Source organism: Nycticebus coucang, chromosome 7 (genome assembly GCF_027406575.1).
Source record: "Nycticebus coucang isolate mNycCou1 chromosome 7, mNycCou1.pri, whole genome shotgun sequence".
NCBI classification, from domain to species: domain Eukaryota; kingdom Metazoa; phylum Chordata; class Mammalia; order Primates; family Lorisidae; genus Nycticebus; species Nycticebus coucang.
In genome coordinates this window covers 16,347,784-16,365,879 of record NC_069786.1, presented here as the reverse complement: position 1 = coordinate 16,365,879, position 18,096 = coordinate 16,347,784, and the positions used below count along the sequence as shown (strand labels likewise).

Sequence of the window (18,096 nt, the reverse complement as noted above, 5' to 3'; positions counted from 1 at the left end):
TCCTTTTGATAATGCATTCACAATTGAGTGCCTCCAAGTTGACCTAAACCTGTTCGTAGTCTCAGTTTACAGAAGGCAGTGAGTGCATGGGGTGGAAACGCCACAGATCTCCATGGGGAGGGTCAGGCCATCCTCTGTCCTCCTGCCTGGCACCATACTGGACCTCTGACATCCATGACCCACCCTCTAGTCCTCCTTCCTGGGATTCTGGACCTGACCACTGCTAATTGCTCCCTGCAGATCACTCATCTGGCAGTCACGGCCCAAGGCCAACCTTCACAGAAAAGGAGAGAAGAGGGGGCTCTTTTGGGGACAGATGGCTCTGGGCTGTAGCTATCAATTCATGTAAAACCAACATACCAGCCCAGGTACTTCAGGGAAAGAGAGGGAGCACCAGGTGGTGGGTGTGGGGACCTTGCCTCCTCATCTTCTGTACACTTAGTCACGCAAGGTACTCATTACCCAGAGGCCCTGGGAGAGCCGTTAGGAGTGTCTGGATCCCCACTCTGTCCTGCAACTGCATATTAATGGGGACATTTAGCCCCCATGTTGGTGTGGCTTCACTTAAGAGAGTAGTTTCTTTGCTGTTGCTGGGGCGAGCTCATGAACTTGCCAGTCTGCGGGGATTTGAAGATGGCTTTCTCCAAGGTCAGTGTTCCATAAAGACTGTCCCGGTTCATCGTGAGATTAATAAACACAGCAGCCTGCTCCTCCTGTGACTCACCGCATCTGCCTAGACCCTGATGTGTGTCCTCAGCCACTCACTGAAGGAAGTGTGTTGGGCAGAAACAAATCTGGGTATTTTCTTCTTGATTCTTGGCACAGCACCCCACATTCACAATTCAGGGAGGATTGTCTTTGTTTGTGTTTCATGAAGAACCTTCTCCTCCCTTGGCAAACATGCTCATTTCTTTCCAGAGCCTAGGGGAAGGAGGAGATTTGCAAAGGGCATGTCCTCCGCCTAATTCAATGTTGCAGGGATAGGATGTTGGGTGGACCCAGGGACCTGCTGGGGCCTTGTCCCTCCTCCCTGCTGGGGGTCCATGCTGCCCTCACATCTCCATGGAGCTCTTCCTTAAAACCCACCATGGCTGACCACCTCTTCAGAGGTCTGAAGATAGACGGGAAAATAGGAAGCACAGAAGCCCTGGTACTTTGTAGGACAGTGGCTGTCTGAGGACAGAGTTACAAACAGATGTAGAGGCTTCGCTCACTGTGATGTGAGTGGCCCTTAGAGACCCCATCAGGCAGGTCCCAGCTGTGGGGTGCAGGGGTCAGATAGCAAGAGCCAGTACCCAGCCCTCTCTGGGTTGATGGGGCTGGTTGATTCCCAGTTGATGAATGTGGAAAACCAGGCTTGGGAAGGCTCACTGCCTTTCCAGTGACATGCCTAGTCAGTAGCACAGCTGGGATTTGAACCTGGGAATTTGAAATTTGACCTCCGTTCCTCATTGCTAAAATCTCCCCTGACTCTGAGAGCTTCAGATCCCGAAAGCCAGGAACTCTCACTCGGCTGCTTGGGACAGACAGCTCATTTATAATGGAATCTGGCCTGTAAAAGTTTAATGAAGAACGTGTCTGATTAAGATGGTCTGGTCTTTGATCTTTGCGGAACACCAACCCCTCGCAGAAGAGGAGCTGCCTGGCTGAGGGCTTTGGAGGGAGCCCATGTGGTCAGCTGAAAGCAGGAGAGGGCGGGGGGCGTGTTGTAGGAACTAGGCAAATCTGGATGTATAGAACCAAGGTGTGTCTGCCGCAGAGGAGGACATGCTCGGCTGCTTCTGGGAGAGGCCACGCAGAAAGGTCCTACAGGCTCGGGAGGTGACTTTTGGTGCCTCTTCTGTCCTTCAGAGGCTCCCCATTGTCATGGGTATTTCCACACCCTAGGATGCAGACATTTGTTCAAATGCCACCCGTGCTGCTTACCTCCTCTATGGCCTTGAGCTGGCTGCTTTGCCTCCATAGGCCTCAATTTCCCCATCTCTGAAATGGGAATATAGTAGTACCCATGTGGAATTGTGGCAAGGACTAGAAAATGAGTGCATAGAAAGCATATGGAGCCATGTGTGGGGCAGAGTAAGTGCCAGAAAACCCTTGCTCTTGTCACTGCCATGCTGACACCAGAAGCAGTCTTGTGTGCATTCCAGGCCTGCTGCAGGGTCTGGCTGATGGTGTCACTCTCAATCCTCCCAACACCTGGAGGGTGGGTGATAGTCTCCTCAATTTAGGGAGGAGAAAAGTGGAGATTCCCAGAATTTAGGAGGTTCTAGGCTCTGAGAGGTCCCCAAGATGACAGGCCTGAGCTCCTCCCTGTACCTGGTGGTCCTCAGTGAAGAAGGAGATCTCACGACAGTTCCCAGGGCTTTGTGTATTATCCCTGTTGCCCAGAGTCCGTCACATGCATTCATTCCGCCTAATTCAATGTTGCTAGATTTATCTGTGTCGCAAGTGATGTCACTTGTGGTCACTGCTATCAGCCAGTGTCAACATGTGTTGAGGGAACATGTGAGCAGTGCCCTGCCCCTGGGTCATTGCTGCCGTTCTTGAGCTTCTGTCACTGCAGCCAGGGTGGCAGCGTTGACTGTATGCCCCAGTGCCCACTGAGAAGAAATGTATTGGGCACGTCAGGAGCCCTCTCCTCTCCTCTGCTCCTTGCAGGATCTGCACTTCCAAATGTGCATTTGGCCTGTCCTGCCCAAGCCAAGCAGCAGAAGTTCAGAGTTGCTTAACTCAGTGGGAGCGTGTCCCTAGTACCCAATCACTTAAAGACACCTACCCAGTGCCTGTGACGTGCCCGTTTCATGCCAGGCATTGGAGACACTGGCCTGAAGAGGGACAGTCATGCTATTTACATGGACCTTATAGTGGGGTAAGGGAGGGGACAAAAATTGGGCCATGACAGGGTGGTAAGCTGTAAGCAGGGTAGGGGAGGTAGGAGCCCAGAGCACCAGGAAACCAGGAACAGAAAGTGTTTATCTGTAGGAGGCACAGAGACCTGCCTGGGTCCCCCACTCCCACCCAGCCCCAGCCCATCAGGGCACCACCACCTCGTTGGGGTTGTCCCTGTTCCAATGTGGAACGTCCTCTCCCAGGCAGACACCAGCGGAGCCTTTTCAAAGCACATGCTAATGGACTCAAAAGCTGGTCAAAATCAGTAGCACACCCACCTCTAAGAGAGTTTTATCTCAGCTATTCAGGATTATCCATCTAATGTTGACAGGCATCCAGGAAAGGAAATTCCACACAGCACTCTGGCAGGCGAGGCCAGAGTTGAAGAATTCTCAGTGTGGAGGAGGATCTCCCTAGCCAGCCCCCCAACCACCCACCCCTTTTCTCACTGCTTCACCCCAGGCCCCTAGCTAAGTCCTCCCTATACTGAAGTCCTCACCAGAGAAGGAGGGCCTTCACTTGGCACCTCCTCCCAAAACCACATGTTTTATTCTCTTATTCCCACCTAAGGCATTAAAGCTTAAACCCTTAACTTTCTGGAAGATTCAGCTCAGCAGTGGTTGGCTTAGGGCAGCTCCTATTACAGACAAAGGCCCCCACATACCCAGAGGTTAACTGGTGCTGCAGGTCACCCAGAGAGGACCTAATCCAGACTGGCTCCCCCAGGGCTTCTTCCCCAGACCCAGCTACTACGTTCCTGGCCCCAGCGACCACGTGGAGCAAACCCAAGGTCTCTTCCAGGCTCCCCATGCTGGCTCTGAGCTCACTTTGCTAGGAAAAAAAAGTCTTATCTTTCTCCCTCTTGTCGTTTACGCTTTTTGATTTTTATGTTTGCAAAAGCTGATAACCTTTCTATCTGTCTGCTCCGAGGGGGAGACTCTGATAAAGAGTAGGCGAGTGAATTAACTGCTGTTGACTGTGCAGCTAGATTGTAACCAAGTCCATCTATATGGCCTCTTTTGTAGGCACAATTTTATAACCTAATTTCCCTACCAAAACATCAGTGTTTACTTAGTAAGAAATCTGCTCTTTGTCAAGTGAGAACAGTGATTTCTTTATTACGGCTCTGCTCAGGGAGTGACAGCTGAAAGCTGGCGCTTGGCTGGGTCTGCTGGAGTGTCCGGGTCTGCTGGAGTGTCCGGATCTGTAATGAGATGGGGTGAGCGCAGGGTTGAGTGGATGGGATGTGTATACAGATGTGTGTCTGTCCCACAGCAGGCCTGTCCCATAGCCAGGGCTGGCTGGGAGGGAGCCAGGGCAACAGATAGATGCTGCAGCCAAAAGGGCCTGGCGGGTGGTCAGGGAGATGACCACTGAGCCTCAGACACTTTCCAGTGGCCACTGCACCCCCACCCCAGAATCTCCATGTACTCAGCCAATTTCTAACCAGAGGCTAGCTTCCACCCAGCCATCCTTAAAAAAAATTTGGTCTTATTAAGTATTAAAGACATGCAAAAGAATAACAAAAGCATGATTAAGATATCCAAGTAATTATGACACACACACCCTCATCCCCTGCCCAGCCTAAAGACTGGTGATGTGCCAAAGTTCCAAGTCCCATGTGCTCACCTCGCTCTCTCTCCTCCTGGGTCCTCCATTCTCTGAGATTTGGAGTTTATCATCCCCTCACATCTATGGGAATTTTACCCTAATAATATACTTAGTTTTGTGCTGTTCAGCTTTATATAAATGGAATCTCTGCAGATGTATTCTCTGGAACTTGCTCTCACACTCTGCAGCACATGCCAAGGAGTCACTCCTTAATGCATGGGCCTCTTGATTCATTTGTTCTCACTGCTCTGAAGCAGTCTGTGTTGATGGACATTTGGGATGTGTCTGTGTTTTTGCTAATTTGAACATCACTGTTAGAACACTCTTGTATCATCCTCTGGGCTCCGCACATAGTGGGCGGATTCTTTAAAGTAAATGTATATCTGGGAATGGAATGGCTGAGTCATGGGGCATTCGCGTTTTAACCCTCCCAGACATTGCCAGACTTTTTGCCAGGTGATTTTTGCCAACACTCATTCCCACCAGCAGAGTTTGAGAGCTTGGCTTGCTCCATGTCCTTGTCACCAAGGTGATGTCCTCAGCAGTTTTAATTTTTGCCAAAATGACCATCTCCCTATCATTCTAATTTTATATCTCCCTTTTTTATTAATAAAGCCAAGTGTTCTTCCTTAGGTTTATTGCCCATTGTTTCCCCCAAATGTCTGTGTAGCTACTTTGCCTGTTTTTCTATGGGGTTGTCTTTTCCCCATTCATTAGAAGTAAGAAGTTTGCACACTAAGGCTTCTCATTCTGCAGTTAGTAATTTGTGTTGCACATCTTTTCCCAGCTTGCACCTGGCCTATTCACTCTCTTGTTGGCAAGTCTGGGGTGATGAGAAGTTCCTACTGTACAGTAAGTCAAGTAGGTTACTGACATTTCCCTATCATGTTCTGGTCAGACCTTCAGCCTTGGGAATGTCGTAACTATTCCCCCATACAACCTGCCCTCGTGCAGCTGTTCTGTCTCAGAACACCAGGCCGGTACTACTCACCACCTCCTTTCCATTCTCTTCCCAGAGTCTGGGCCCAGCTCAGATGCCACCTCCTGCAGGAAGCCCTCTCAGATTGCACCAGGACAAATTCTTTTCTTCTCACCCTTCTTCCTACTTCAGCACTTTGTGTGCTGTTTGTAGGATATAATTAGTGTTCAGTCTCCCTCTGTGGCCCCCATAGGTCCCCACATAGCAGTTGGGCCAAGGCACCAATGTGAACTATGGGATTGGGGGTCTGTGATTTCCTGAGCGCATGTCTGGACCCACACAGCAGTAGTACCCTGACAGCCTTTTCATCACAATGTGTTCATGGGCGCTCGTGAACTCTGCTGAGATCTGTGCACGTGTGGGCTAAGGGTAGTCCCTGGGTATGTCAGGGCCCACCAGGCACACCTCTGATGCAGCACTTGTGAACTGGTTTTCCAACCACCTGCCCTCTGTGTGTGTCGGGGAGTGGGGGGGGGATCCTGGCAGAGTCTTGCTCAGACCCCAGCTCCCACCTGATACCATCACAGGCCCGTGTTCAGTGAGCATCAGCTGATGGAGGGAACAATGTGTGGGCACAGGTACCAATCAATGAATGGCTGGATGCTGCGGCCCCCAGAGTGCTTACATGGACCCACAGGGAAGTGCCAACTGACAAAGGCAATGGACTGGGCTGCAGTTCGGCAGGATGCAGTTCTCCAGTAATTTCTAAAAGAGTTTGCTGTATACTTCTTCAAAAATATAAACTCCCTTAGTACATTTTGGAAAGAATTTGATTTCTGGAACTTTTTAAATGCATGTATGAGAAACATGGTAAGCAAGCTTGCCAATGTTTAGTTTCACATACAAAACAAAACAAAAAACACAGCAAAACCAAAACCAACAAACAAATCCCTTGGAGAGATTGAATTCCATGCAGAGGAGCTTTATGGAATTGTTTCTATTTGCTGGTAGAGTCTGGGGTGGCAGGCGCTGACCTTGCTCTCAGGAGGCCCAGAGTGAGCAGACATGCCCAGCCTGCCCACCCTGTCCTGGCATTGAGAAATCCCAGTTGTTGGAGGAAGAGATGCAGGCCAGGCTTTGGGAACTTGTCTCCCTTTCTAGCAGGTCCGTGGTCCCAGAGAACACCCACCAATGTTTCTAAAAGAGCGCGTGCCAGGCTCTGAGCAGCTCAGCAATAGCTGAAGGGTCCCAACCTCCTCACTTCCAAGCTCTATTGACCCCACCCTGTGGCCCTGTGATCCTGGTGGGTGGCAGGCTTCTTGGCTCATGGGCAGGGCTGGTGCACACAGGCCAGAGGTCCCCGGGGCAGGCGGAGTTGGCATGTTGGGGCTGTGTGCCGGGTGGATTCCAGCTATGGGGAGTCAGTGACTGTGTAATCCCGGCAGCGGGTGGGAACGCACGCTCCAGAGCCCCGTGAGCACAGGGGGTGGAACACAGGGCTCAGACACTCTCCTCTGTCCACAGCACCCCAGCCTAGAGAGGGGTCCCATTTCCTGCCAGCCTTCCATGGAGGGAGTACCTACTGGGACCTGGATTATTTCAAGCAGTAGCATAGGAGGCCTGCTGAAAGTTCACATTCTCAGAAAAAAGGTGATGATAAGGATGACTTCAAGCCAGCACCGTGTCCTTTCCATGCTCTATTAGTTGCCTGGGCTGCTGTAACAAGCTACCACTAAACTCAGTGGCTTCAAACCACTGAGTTTATTCTCTCACAGTTCTGGAAGTCACAAGTCCAAAATCAGCATCACTGGGCTGAAATCAAGATTCCTCAGAGGCTCCAGGGAGGCTCTGTCCTTGCCTCTCCCAGCTCTTGGCATTGTCAGCAGTCCTCAGCTTGTGGCCACATCACTGTAATCTCCACCCCCTTGTCATGTAGCCTTCTGGTCATCTGTATTGGATCTCCCTCTGAGCTCCTAATGCCAGGCCCACCTGTTAATCCATGCCTTCCTCCTCTTGGAGTCCCTCCTTAATCACATCTGCCTAGTTCCTTTTCCCACATGAGGTCACGTTCTAAGGTCTTGGAGATTAAGATGTGGCTACATCTCTGGGAGCCATTCAGCCTCACTGATGTGCCTTCCTTCTGCTCCTCAGGACAGATTTGTAAGATCACCATTAAAATTGTTCTTTGCATGTAAAGAATCAGGTTAGAGAGGGCATGCAGTTTTCTCCCAGCCACACAGCTAGGAGTGAGCTGAGCTGGGTCTCAGGTCTTCTGCTTTAATGTCTGCTCTTTCGTTACACTCCCTGCTTTATTCCTTCATCCATTCATTCATTCATTCATTCAGCAGATGCATACTGAGCATGCTCCCTGCCCCTAATGGGCACAGGGCCAGGTGTTGGGCAAGTGGTTTGCGAAGAATCAGACTGGGCACCTGCCTCCGGGGCTGTCCATCCCACTAGAGACAGGCCGAATGCCAGCTCATGGCTGAGGGTGCCTGGTCATCAGCTGTGATGAACGTCCTCAGTATTGAAGAAAGAAACCACCTTCCATTGGAGTATCTCAGAAAGGTCCTGGCCTTGTCCTGGGGCTGGGCAGCATCTTGGGAAGAGACTTCTGAGCTGGCACCTCTGGGAGGAGAACAGGGCTTCTCTGGAGGAATGGATGCAGAGGGGAAGGGCACGGCTGCAGGTACGGGCATGGCCTATGTCCAGGTCTAGAGAGTGGCTTGTAGGGCACGAAGGGAGAGCAGGTCCTGCTCCACAGGGGACTGCAGTCTCTCCCTTGCCACCACTGAGGCTGTAGTCAGCCAAGAGGCAGGTAGGAGGTGAGGTTCTTAACCTTTAGACCGACCTGGGGCACCTTGCTGTGGCCATACCAATATCACTGTGGGCTTCAGTAGCGCCATCTGTGAAGTAAGACACACAGGACCCAGTGCCTGCCTGTTTCTAGCCTCACTGAGTAGCACAGGTGATCTCTGAACGAGGCTGTCTCTGGGATGCCAGGGTGCGCTCCCCCTTCCCACTCCTGAGTCCCAAGGGGGAGAACATGCCCTGCGTGTCTTGGGCCACATCCTGGTGAGTCAGCATTCCCAGCTCTGCATTGTTCAGCTTCCCTAAGCAGGCGCCATGGGTGGGGTGCAGGGCCCCAATCCCTGCACTTCCTTCCCTTTCTCTCACCACGTTAAGGAACACATCAGTTCCTGCCCCAGGCCTCAGCTCAGCTGTGCTGTGGGTCAGGCGCCCTCAGCCTGTTAACGCCTTACTCATCCTTCTCACCCAACAGAAGCCACACATCCTCTAGGTACCTATCATGGTAGTTTCAGCCTCCAGGGACGGTGCCCACTCCAGGGCTCCAGCATGCTCACTCAGGCCCAGCCATTTTGGTGCTAAATTACATGGCCACACAGGGTTCTCTTCACTTTGGCCTCTCCTTTTGTTTCCCACCAAAAATCTTGTGCCACCATGTGGGGAAGGGGCCTAGGACCTGATGTCAAGATGTGGGGACTGGAGTCACTCCACCCTCTAGGCTGCTTCCCTTTGCTTCTCTGCTGGACACGAGAGGGGTGAGCACTGCCTGAGTGCCTGCAGCATGCCTGGTGCTCCATGCACACTGTGCTCCTGACTCACAGCCGCCCCATCCTGCAGGCTAGGGACACTGAGGCTCAGAGCAGATGTACCAAGGCCACAGCAGTGGCAGACCCACAGTTTGGACCCACATCTGTCAGACTTCAAAGTGCAGGCTCTGACTGCCAGTGCAGGTGGCCCCCTCCACCTGTACCAGTCTCAGAACCAGCATAGGGACCAGCCAGTGTGGCCTCTACAAAAGGGCCACCAACTCGAGGATGGAGACAGTGAGGAGGGCAAGCAGAAGGCTGTGTCTTGGCAGACTGTTAGCAATGTCAATCTGCTCCATCTGACTTCCAGGCAAGCTCAGCCACTTGGGCGAGTCATGTGACTTCCTTGAGCCTCAGTTTCTTGGTCTGTAAAATGGAGACAATGAATGTATCTTACGGACTTGCTGGATGTGTTGCACACGGTAGGTGTTCAGCAGACATTGACAACGTTGTCAGCAATAGCAGCTTCCCCTATTCACTTTGCCCACTTTCCCCTTTTTCTCCTTCCCTGCTTTTCTCCCCTAGCACCATGCTAACCTTTGGGCCTGGTCCTGAAGTCCTCTGTCCAGAGGCTCTGCCTGGGATCCCCCACTGGGGAGGGAGGGAAAGAGGGAAGAAGGATCTTACTTAGAAGGGGCCTTTCCTGGCTCGGTACCCAGCCTCCCTGGGGTGAGGACCCAATCCCAGCCAGCAGGCCAGAATTGACATTAGGAAGAGGCATCCTCCCTGCAGTAGACCAGCCTGCGAGGAAGGCTGGTATACACACACATACACACACACACACGGCAAGGAAGGGCTTCAGTTGGCTGTTCTATCTACACAGCACCCCTGCCCTGACACAGAAGGACTCAGCAGTGACAGCCTAGGACCCTCTACTCCAGCCCTGTAGGCAAGGAGGACAGGCCCGAGCATCCAGCCCAGGTATGCCTGCAGGCTGCCAGCCTGGGGTCACTCTGTGCTGTTGGAGGTTGTATATGTATGTGTTTTCACAGGCCTCGGCGGTTCACAAGACAGAAAAACTCAGACACAAACTTCTTGGCTCAGATAACTGGAAATAACCAAGGGTGCTAGCTTTCAGCAAAGGGGCTCAATCAAGAAAACAGGTCTTCACTTCTCAGCTCTGATGTTCTCTGTATCATCTTTATTCTTGGGCTCTCCCTGCAGGCCTCTGTGGCCCCATGCTTACATCCCACCAGCTTAGCAACTCCTGTGGACAAAGAGAATTTCTCTCCCAAAGATTCCAGCCAAAGCTGCTATCTTGAGCACATGCCCATCCCTGAATGGGTCATGGCATTAGAGATATGGAGTGCTCTGATCATCTGGGCTTTGGTCACATGTCCTCTGCCCAGAGCAGAAGAAAGGAAGTGGGTGCAGTGTAGACCCAGCCCAAAGCATTCTGTGGACTGTGCTGTGCCCCTAAGGTGACCTTCCCACACAGCTTGATGCACCAGCCTTCCTTTGCACGTGCTGCTTTCTTTGTTTCTGATGCTTTTGCCTCATCAACTCCTATGCATCCCTCAGGCTGCAGCCCAAGAGTTGCCTCGAGAAGCCTTGCTCCACACTGCCAGGCAGAGTTAAGGAATTGCTCCTCTGCTGGAGCCCCTACCCCACTGCCCTGTGCTTACCTGATCATGGGTCTGCCTCTTCCACCTGGGCTTTGAGCTCCCTGCAGGTCCCTGGGCCCAGAGCAAATACTCAGGACAGCCTTGTGGGGAGTATGATCAGATGCAAGAAGGAACAACTGGCAGAATCTGGCTCCCATGAGCTCCGAGGTAGACTGAGGGAGAGAAGGCAATGCCCAAAAGCAGTGTCCAAGCGGAGCAGCTTGCAGAAGGGCTGGCTCTGTCATCTGGTTGATGGTGGCCCCTGGAGTATGTGAGGGTACAAGTGTATCTACGATGTAGGAGACTGAGCTCCTGCCGCTGGTGGCTCCTCCCATCCTGAAGGCCTTCTCCTTGAGTCTGCCCAGCTGCCAGAATTCAAGGCCTAGACCAAGGTCAGGCCCCTCAGAATAAAGGTGTGGAAAAGGGAAGAAGAAAAGGAGGTGCCGCTGAGGATCTGCCTGCAGTGTTGGCTCAGATGTCACCAGCAGTCGCCGTTCCTGGCAAGATTTCCTTGGCCCGGTCGTCTGTTCACCAGCATTGGGGACACCCAGCACTCTTGGGGACTCCCAGCAGGGACCTAGGGGAGAAGGAGCAATAGGTTGGAGAAGTCAGTGTGATTTGGGGACTGCTGGGAATCCCCCAAGTGCATTCACGACATTTGGAATTCAGCCACTTGAGACCTGTTCCTTTGGCTTTGATTGGCCTGAAATGATGATCTCTTACAGGGGTCCTCAAACTACAGCCTGCGGGCCACATGAGGCGGTGTGATTGTATTTGTTCCCGTATTGTTTTTTTACTTCAAAATAAGATATGTACAGTGTGCATAGGAATTTGTTCATAGTTTTTTTTTTTTTAAACTATAGTCTGGCCCTCCAACAGTCTGAGGGACAGTGAACTGGCCCCCTGTTTAAAAAGTTTGAGGACCCCTGTCTTAGAACATTTGTACCCCTAGATCCTCTCCAGTCATTCAAAGCACAGTGGGAGGAAGAGGTTCCTGTTACCTCCTAATGGGGTGATGATGAGGTGACACAGGGATGGAGACAGCAAAGGGAGCTGAAACAAAGTGGGACAGGGTGGGGGAAAGCTGTCCCATCCTCAGGTATTCCCCCACCCTGGGCCTTGCTCATAAAGGACCATAGCTGTCAAGAGTACCTGCCTCTCTCCCAAGGGCACAAGCAGCACAGGCTTGAGCCCAGACCACCTGCTATCTGAGTGACCTTGGCCAATGGACCTAGCCTATCTGGGTGTGGTGTTGTGTGTAAAATGGGCATAACATGCCTATTTGGTGAATTTTTTATTTGGATTCGAAGAGGAAATATATGCATGTGGCTCCTGTTAGCTGGCACACAGTCATCCTATCTTGAGGAAATGCCTCGAAAGGGCACAGCTGTGATCTTAGTGGCCCTGTGCCAAGGGGACCTCTCAGGAGGGTTGTGGGGGAAGTGGCTGGACAGTCATCCATAGCTGTGTTGGCTGATGGGGCTGTTCTTTCAGGTTCTGGGGGCCCAGGTCAGCACACACTCTGCATTCCAAATTAACTTGTTGCTGGGAAGGGAAGGGAATCCCCACCGTGTGCCCAGCACTGGCCTTTTCGTGCTGCCCTGTTGAAGCACCAGAGAGGGGCAGGGTCCTGGCTGAGACTGCACAGCTCAGTGGGGAGATCAGTGTTAGCAAGGGAACTAGTGCTCTTGAAGGGGTGGAGGGTGCGTAGGTGCAGGGTCCTGCCCCACCCCTTCCTGGCCCTGGGTCCTCCTAGATAACCTCCAAACTCCAGTCCTGCTCTGTGCGTGCCAAGAAAAGCATTTAGCTCTGCCTCCCCCTGGGGACTCTGCAGCCCAGGTCTCCCCTTCCGGGCCTAGCAGCCTTCCTTGGCACTGGGGAAGAGCGAGGTTGTTCTGCGCACCTTTAGTCAGGGCTGTTGTTGGAAATTGACCAGTCTGTCCAGCTGTCCCCTGTTGAGTCTGTTCTAAGCTCCCTGCCTAACCACACCAAGGCAACAGGTTGTCCTGAGCAGTCAGCAGGCCCCAGGTGAAGAAACAGCATCCTGGGAGTGAGACCTGGGCAGACTCCTGTTTGTCACCTCCCAGCTGCTCAGAGTAGAAGAGAGAGTCCCCTTCTGCATGCAGTGTCCTTGTGGTTTAGTGCAGTTGTTGATGTGGGAGTTTTCACATATCCATCTGGGGGGCATGTAGCCAGTGCTTCTAGCCAGACCCTTCTGCTCAGAGTTCCTAGAACCTTCCCCCTCCAGGGCCTGAGAAGGGAAGAGGGTGCCCTGAGGGAATGCAGGCTCCCTGATTCCTTTGGTGACACCGCATGCTGGGAAAGGGAGGGTGAGTTCACATTTCCCCAACAGTGGTAACCACACTGTGCTGGTAGAGTCCTGGGTGCCTTAACGTGGAGACTCAGGCCCTACCTCCCAAGGCTGGAGGAGGGTCCAGCCTCCAGACATCGGTGTGCACGTTGCCATGATGACACCTCACTCCATGTCTTCTCCAGTGAGGCTCATCTAGCCAGTAAAATCTGGGTCACCTTGGACAAACGGGCTGCTGTGTGGGCTCAATGTGTTGCCTGAAATCCTCATGTGACCACCAGATGTCTCTGGGGGCCTCCGCGGTGGCCAGCACACCCCAATGGGTGAACCTGGTTCCAGGGTGGCTGGTGTTCCTGGGGCCTGGAGAAGCCAATTAGGGCAGCAGCTTCAATGACTACAGGCTACTGTGACCTCAAACCCAGGCCAGCATCCTGCAGGCTCTGGGATCCTGCCCTGCTGAAGTTTCCTGGGGAGGATCAAGGAGTCCAGGGGAGGCACCTCAGAGAGGGCACCCTGCCTTTCCCTGAATCATGCTCACACTGCCTCCAGAACTCGTGTCCTTCCACTTCAGTTCTGTCCCCAGGAGCCATACAGAGGTGATTTTTCTCTCTGAGTCTTCTCATCACAAAACATCTGTCCTTTGGCAGGATCCTGCTGCGATCACATGCCAGAGCCAGCAAGACCCACCCTTGGCGAGAGGGTGTATCACTCTGGTTCTGTATTTTCTCTCCCAGGTATACATAGCAGCCAAAGTACTTTACCCAAAGTAAAGACCTCTCTTAGTCTCCACACTAATGCAATTCCCTTAAAGGTGGATGCCTGTGAGAGCATATTGAGCTTGTGACTCGTGGCTTATCCTGCAGGCTCCCCTCACCCCTGGCACCCAGCTTAGGTCCTGGCAGACTTGAAGATACTGCTGAGCACCTGCAGGGCTGAGTGTATGGATGTGCCTTGGACACACTCTGCACCCAGGCAGAGCCCCATAACCCTGGGAGAGAGATGGACCTGAGACCATAATGGAGCACTTTGGGGTAGCAGAGAGGGTATCTTATAACAGAAGAGGGATAAGGGGTATCACCAAGGGGTCCCTTGCTGGGCTGAAGGAAGGTAATTTGCCAGCAAGGCACAAGGTGCAGGAAAGTCAAGAATTGGCACAGGCGAAATACAGAAGCGTGGATGTGGCTGGGCAGATTCAAGGGCTCTGTGTGTCCAGGACAATCACATCTGCCAAAGCTGGAAAACCACGTAGCAAGGCTGTCTCCAGGCCCCAGGGAGCAGCCTCCCAGGGGAAGTTTGTGAGACCAGATGTGAAGACATCTGGATGTCACCTGTTTAAGTCCCACTTTTCATGCGCTATTAAACATAATTAGTAATTACCTCTGTTTGAACAGCCAATGGACAAATCATTTCCTCCCTGAAATAACCAGTTCTAACAGTGCCCTTTCACACACCCAACATCGGTCTAGGGAGAAGAGTTTGGGGGTCTCCCAGATGTATCTGGATTTACTGATGCTCTAATCTCACCTCTCCTTTCTTGACTGTCTACTATGTTTTACGCAAAGTTTGGGGGACTCTCATCCTCACGACAATTGTATGAAATAGACATTATCCTCATTTTACAGATGAGGAAACTAAGGCATGGGAAGGTTAAATTACTTGCTCAGCGTGATTCAGATGGGATCCGAACCCAGGTGTATCTGGTCTAACACCTGCTCTTTTTCTTTGCACGACATCAAATCATGAAGAGTTGGAAATGAAATCTTGGTAAATTTGGTTGCCAGTGACTTAATTGTGGTTTCACAGCTGCTTACCCATGAAGTCTGATCCACCGTTAGTGAGTTTTGGAGTAGATGACCTCGAAAACACCCCTGCAGCTGCTTTAGAGACCCAAGGCCGACAGGCCTGCTGTGAGCACAACAGGGGAAACAGGGTGAGCCCCGGCCACACCAGCCCAGGCCAGAGGGATCAAACCAGACGCACCCTGGACTGCGGGAAGGGGAGCTCTGTTAGGATTAGAATTCTATGAAAGGACAGCTAGAATGATATTCCCAAATTTTGGTAATTTGGTAATTCCAAAATTACCACTCACCAATTTCAAAACTGTCCTGAATCCTGATCTTTCCCTTCATGGCTCATCCTGTGGTTGAGTGGGTCATGCCAGTGACTGTCCAACGAAAACCAAAACTTCTCCAGTTGCAGGGCATCTCCTGGCTCCTCTCTTTTTTGCATCCTGTTAGAATATGAGCAATGTGTCCTGCCCTTGGTATCATGTTTTTGTGCTCTGTTTTTCATACATTTCTAGCATGTTACACCTGTGCCCAGCCCTGAGGAGACTCTGGGGAAGCCGGGGTGCACCTGGATTTGTACTCCAGCAAATCTGGTAATGAATTCAGAGTCTCATTGCCAGTCTGGGCCTGGTGGGGCTGCCTGCATGCAGCTTGCAGTCTGCACTCCCTGGCTAATGCTTGAAAGTTCAGACTTGAGTTTTTAGGTGACCAAGAGATGTTGGCATATTGAATAAAAGTGCAGTGCAGATTATTCTGGGAAGTCTTCACAAGTGAGTCAAGAACTGACATGTTGGCTTGGGGTTCTTGGCAGGGTTCTCTCTGCATCCTCCTTCTTAGACCACTGCCCTTTGTCTCCGCAGGCCCCCCACCCTGAGCGGCAGCCCTGTCATCTCCGACATCTCCTTGATCCGGCTTTCCCCACACCCTGCTGGCCCTGGGGAGTCCCCCTTCAATGCCCCCCACCCGTACGTGAACCCCCACATGGAGCACTACCTCCGCTCTGTGCACAGCAGCCCCACGCTCTCCATGATCTCTGCAGCCAGGGGCCTCAGCCCCGCTGATGGTGAGTAGGGCCAGGGATTGGGAGGGGGAGCAGGGGCAGGGCCCACTGGGTGCCCCAGGTCTGTCAGTGGGTCAGCTTCACTCACTCTCATGCTGTGACTACTCAGTCTCCATCCCCTCGGACAGCCGCCTGCTGGCATCCCTTCCCACTACCTCTAAACAACAGATTTTTAAGTAAACAAATGGAAAGCCAAGAGAGGCAGGGGTCTCTTGGGCTTTGTGCTCATTAAAGAACCCTTCAAAAACATATGCAGCCTTAAAAAAAGATGGAACCTTTACCTCTTTTATGTTTACATGGAGGGACCTGGAACATATTCTCCTGAGTAAAGTATCTCAAGAATGGAGGAAAAAGTATCCAGTGTACTCAGTACTTCTAGGAAACCAACTTCTATTTACTCACACTTTCTTGTGAAAGATAGAACACAACTAGAGCCCAGGATGAAGGAGAGAAATGGAGTGGGAAGGGAGTGAAGGGAGGAGGTTTGATAGAGGGAAGGTAAAAGGTGGGACCACACCTATGGAGAATATTGCAAGGGTACAAGTCAAATCTGTCAAGTGTGGAGCATAAATGTCTTAACACAATAATCAAGTAAATGAGGCGAAAGCTACATTGATTGGTTTGATGTAAGCACGTCAGATTGTATAAAAAAAATCAACACATTGTACCCCACATATGCATAAATGTATTCATGATCTATGTGTATATGACTTAATGAAAAAATTAAAAAAGAGTTCTCACACACACACACACACACACACACACACTCATACACACACACAAAATGTGATTTATCATCATCATGGTAAGGGTCTGTCCAGGCAGAGCCTGTGTAGGTGGGACCCACTGCTTGCAATAAACCAGAGTCTATAGAACTGGTGCTGAATACAGGCGAAGTCCTGCGACGATGTCTCATGTGGGACAGAGACAGAGCTGGCTGGCTGCTGCCTGCATCTCTGCTGTATCTGCCCCTTGCTGGTCAACACAGGTGGCTACCAGGTGTCAGCCCATATCCCTAGGCTCCAGGATGAGCCTGTGGCTTTGTGTCTCTGTTTAGCTGCTTGAGAGAGAGAATTGATTGGCCTGGCCCAGACATCAGGTGGCTACTCTCAGCATAGTTAATTTGAACCGGAAAGGGGCTGCCATCCTATTCTCTCTCTCTCTGTCCCAACCCACCCCCCTCCCTCCCTATCTCTCTCTCTCTCTCTCTCTCTCTCTCTCTCTCACACACACACACACACACACGAGGACATAGAGGACATTTGGAAGCCGGCTCCACCCATGCTATCTCCCTGGGAGATGCACCCCCACCCACAGCACGGCATGGGCACCACCTGTTACCTCTTACTGTTCCCATCCTTGAAAGCAACCAAGCTGCAAAATATGCCTGAGACTACCTCTCAGACTAGAGGACATTTGCAGCATGTACTTGTGAACCCTTTGAGTCCCTTGTCACTACTTCCATTCTCCCCTTCCCACTTACGGGTGTTACTCTGAGCTGAAGCAGAGGTCTGGCTCTTAGAAGGTGCAGGATGGAGTTTCAAAATGAAAAGGAGGGTCTGAATTTGTCCTCAGTGTGCAGAAAGGCCCCTGAAGCATTGGCTGGTCTTCTCAACAGGGAGGTTTACACTTTGGTCCTTACCAAAAAGAAACCAGATAAGGTGAATGGTGGCAGCTGCAGAAAATGAAAATGGCTAGCCAGAATGTGGTGCCATTCTGAAATGGCCTCTCAGGGTTGGAACTCAGCCCTGAACACTACCTGCATCCCCTGAGAGTGACTCTTACCAAACTGGGGTGCCCTGAAAGCTGTACTGTCCCCATGCTGAGCAGCTATCTTGTGGGCAGTGGGCGTGGGTTTATCCTCATCCCTCCTGATGGTGCAGCCACTGAAAGGCTGGCTGGGAACATGACCACAAAAGTCTGACTCCAAATGTTGCCCTGGCATTAGCACTCACACGTGATCTAGTGGGCTGAGTGCTGCCCCCCCCAGAGATATATCTAAACCCTAACCCGTAACCTCTGGGTGTTCCCTCATTTGGAAAAAGAGTCTTTAAGATGTCATTAAGTCAAGGATCCTGAGCTGAGGAGATCATCCCAGGTTATCTGCATGGACTGTAAATCCAATGATAGATGTCCTTGTAAGAGACTCACAGGGAAGACAGACACATTCATGCCCGTGCAGGGCAGGTGCGGAGGAGAAGACCGAGGCAGAGATGGGAGTGACGTGGCCACTAGTCGGGGATGCTGGCAACCACCAGGAACTGGAAGAGACAAAGAACTGTACAGGGGTGGGGCAACGGC

The 18,096-nt window shown here is 51.7% G+C and overlaps 1 protein-coding gene across 1 annotated transcript in view; it reads left to right on the top strand.

Moving 5' to 3' along the window:
- Positions 1–18,096, top strand: part of GLI2 (GLI family zinc finger 2) — a 244,693-nt gene that overhangs the window by 191,903 nt on the left and 34,694 nt on the right. The window contains exon 4 of the mRNA XM_053598127.1: positions 15,596–15,798. Within this exon, the coding sequence (XP_053454102.1) occupies positions 15,596–15,798 (203 nt within the window). The remainder of the gene's footprint in view (positions 1–15,595; positions 15,799–18,096) is intronic.